This window comes from Montipora capricornis, chromosome 4, assembly GCF_036669925.1.
Source record: "Montipora capricornis isolate CH-2021 chromosome 4, ASM3666992v2, whole genome shotgun sequence".
In the NCBI taxonomy this organism is placed as follows: Eukaryota; Metazoa; Cnidaria; class Anthozoa; order Scleractinia; family Acroporidae; genus Montipora; species Montipora capricornis.
Genome location: NC_090886.1, coordinates 24,405,793 through 24,408,292, shown reverse-complemented (window position 1 = coordinate 24,408,292; position 2,500 = coordinate 24,405,793). Strand labels below are relative to the sequence as shown.

Sequence of the window (2,500 nt, the reverse complement as noted above, 5' to 3'; positions counted from 1 at the left end):
GGATCAAAAGTTACCTTTTCGAAAATTTCAGCCAGAAGAAGGGCTACCGAAAATTCTAGATGAACTTTTTAGGGTAAAAATCCGTAAAAATTTGGAAATTATAACACTTTTAATATGTTCGAAAATCCTAGGACAGGTAGGCAAGCAAGAAATTTTACAACATATGTTCCGAAAATTCTAGATCTCAAATCGTCTTCCGAACAGATATTTTCCGAAAATTGACGTTGGGTGCCCCTGCTTCGTAGTGAAGTTTCCGCAGATAATTGAAGCATTTGAAATTGTCATTTTCACAAACATCCTTGTCCATTCGATAAATTAAATCTAAAGACTTCTGTATTTAGGTTAATTTGTGTCAAACTGACATTCTCCTTTTTTATGTAAGCTTATTTGTTTGTATCTTTTCGGATTTAAGCCTGGCATTTTTTTTTCGGAGGTGTTGCCAAATTACATTAAAGTCAACGCTGACCTGTCCAGAATCGGGATCCACTGTTCAAACGCTTATTCCTTATTCAAAAGATTATTCCTGTTTTGTTTATATAAGAGGGGAACATCTGGCACCATTTATTAAAAACTCACCAGAACTGAAATGTACTTAAAAGAAAAATGCTCATTGAATTGCTAAGAGTACTTTGGGGCGTTTATTGCCAACAACCAAAAAGGCGTTTAATGTTTTTTGGAATTATAAAAGTTCATTTGGTTTGCAGAAGCTGAAATTTTAGTCGAGTCACAGATGTTTCTAGATGTTACCTCAATTAACTATGTGTTGACTCGCATTTTCATTAAAATTGATAATTAGCGGATTAAAAAAGTTAACATTATGTCATCCTACGTATGTATATGTATGTGAATTTGCTATATAATTCCTCGTGCTGAGCTTTTATCCACTTAAAAATTGTCGACTAACCGCTCCATATATATCTATTGACACTTGCATATGCTTGAAACTGAACTGCATCAAGTAAGCCAGGCATGTGGTTTGCAGTTCTTGGTTCGCTCTTTACCATAGTAACCATTCTTGGAAACTCCATGGTTGTGTACTTGGTCATCACGAAGCCTCGGCTACACAATACAAGCAACTGGTTTGTCGTGTATCTTGCACGGGGAGATTTGTTTGTTGGATTGACATATTTTCCAGGGATTTGCGCTTCAAGATTCGTTAAAGAGTTCCCCATTGACCACACAGGAATATGGTTCAAAGTCAGCTATACTTTCGTGTATTTGTCATCTGCAAACTTGTGCGTTCTGACTGCGGATAGATACATAGCAATAACGATGCCTCTAAAATACAGCATCTTCATGTCGCTGCGTCGATTTAGCGTCATGCTTATTCTTGCATGGGTCTTACCATTGATTTTCTTTACCGTACCTTCACTTTTTACTTACAACAACGGTAGCGAATCGTTTACTTATTCCTTTGAAGTTGTCAGGATTGTAATGTTCCAGCTTATTCCTTGTATCATATTTGTGTATGTCATCGCTCGTCTGTCCATGATAGCCAAGGAAATTTCACTTACAGATAGAGCCATTATCAACCAGATAAAATTTAATTCCCAAATTCAAGAAAACACAGAAAGCAAGAGGCAAACGGAAAGAAAATCGTCTTCGTTAAAACTGATCGTGTTCATTATTTCGTTTTTTATTTTGTGTCATATTGGAATTAATTACAAATGTTTTTGCATCTTTTTTAAGCTATGTGTCGTGTCGGAGGCCTTGGTAAATGCTGTTCACCTTCTTTTTGTCTTAAATTCGGCATTTAATCCGATAGTTTATGCTGTTATGAAAAAAGACTTTAAAAGAGAATTGAAGAAGTACCAAAGAAGTGACAACTTCAAAAAGAATGGCAAACAATGTTGAAATGACGCTTAGTTCAGTCCTCAGTGTAAGAATTTCGTTGAGTTGCTTTGCAAGACAATGTAAATTAAAGAGACATGAACAACGTTTCGATTATCTCATACTATTACATTTGAAATCATTGAAACCTCATTCTTTTTCCATCGCAAAGGAACACATTTCATTTCGCGAGCTCAAACTCCATGGGAATTTCATACTTCGTCACTTTATTTCTTTCAGTACATAAATGTCACCCCGAGACTTAAATCAAAGGGCTCTATGAGCCAAGTAGTGAATGTGGAACAGTGTACAGGTTAGCAAGCAGGGACGTAGCAAGGGGAGGTGCCGGGGGAGCCAGTGCCCCTCCCCTTTTTCCCCCAAAAAGTAAAAACACAAGTATAAAATGTTGAAAATAGAATTTCTTCTTCAGGAAGTCTGAAACAACAGGATGTCAATAATTCCGGATAGAATCCTTCCTAATAAACGATAATTACAGTACCATTTCCTCAGCTCATATTTTTACTTCTTTTATTCGGTGATACAAAACTACAGAAAAAACCAGCTAAAAATTACAGCAAACGAGAAATGTGACAAAAATATAAATGTGTCAAACGGTCTTGACATCCAGGCGACTCAATTTCTTCATTACTGCATTCGTCTTTGAAACATG

General features: G+C 36.2%; 1 protein-coding gene across 1 annotated transcript; it reads left to right on the top strand.

Annotated features, from left to right (window-relative positions):
* The first annotated feature begins 969 nt into the window (after window positions 1-969).
* On the top strand, window positions 970-1,854 carry LOC138046388 (octopamine receptor beta-1R-like). The gene has a single exon (XM_068893030.1). The coding sequence runs from the start codon at window positions 970-972 to the stop codon at window positions 1,852-1,854; it is 885 nt and encodes a 294-aa protein (XP_068749131.1).
* Window positions 1,855-2,500: the final 646 nt, after the last annotated feature.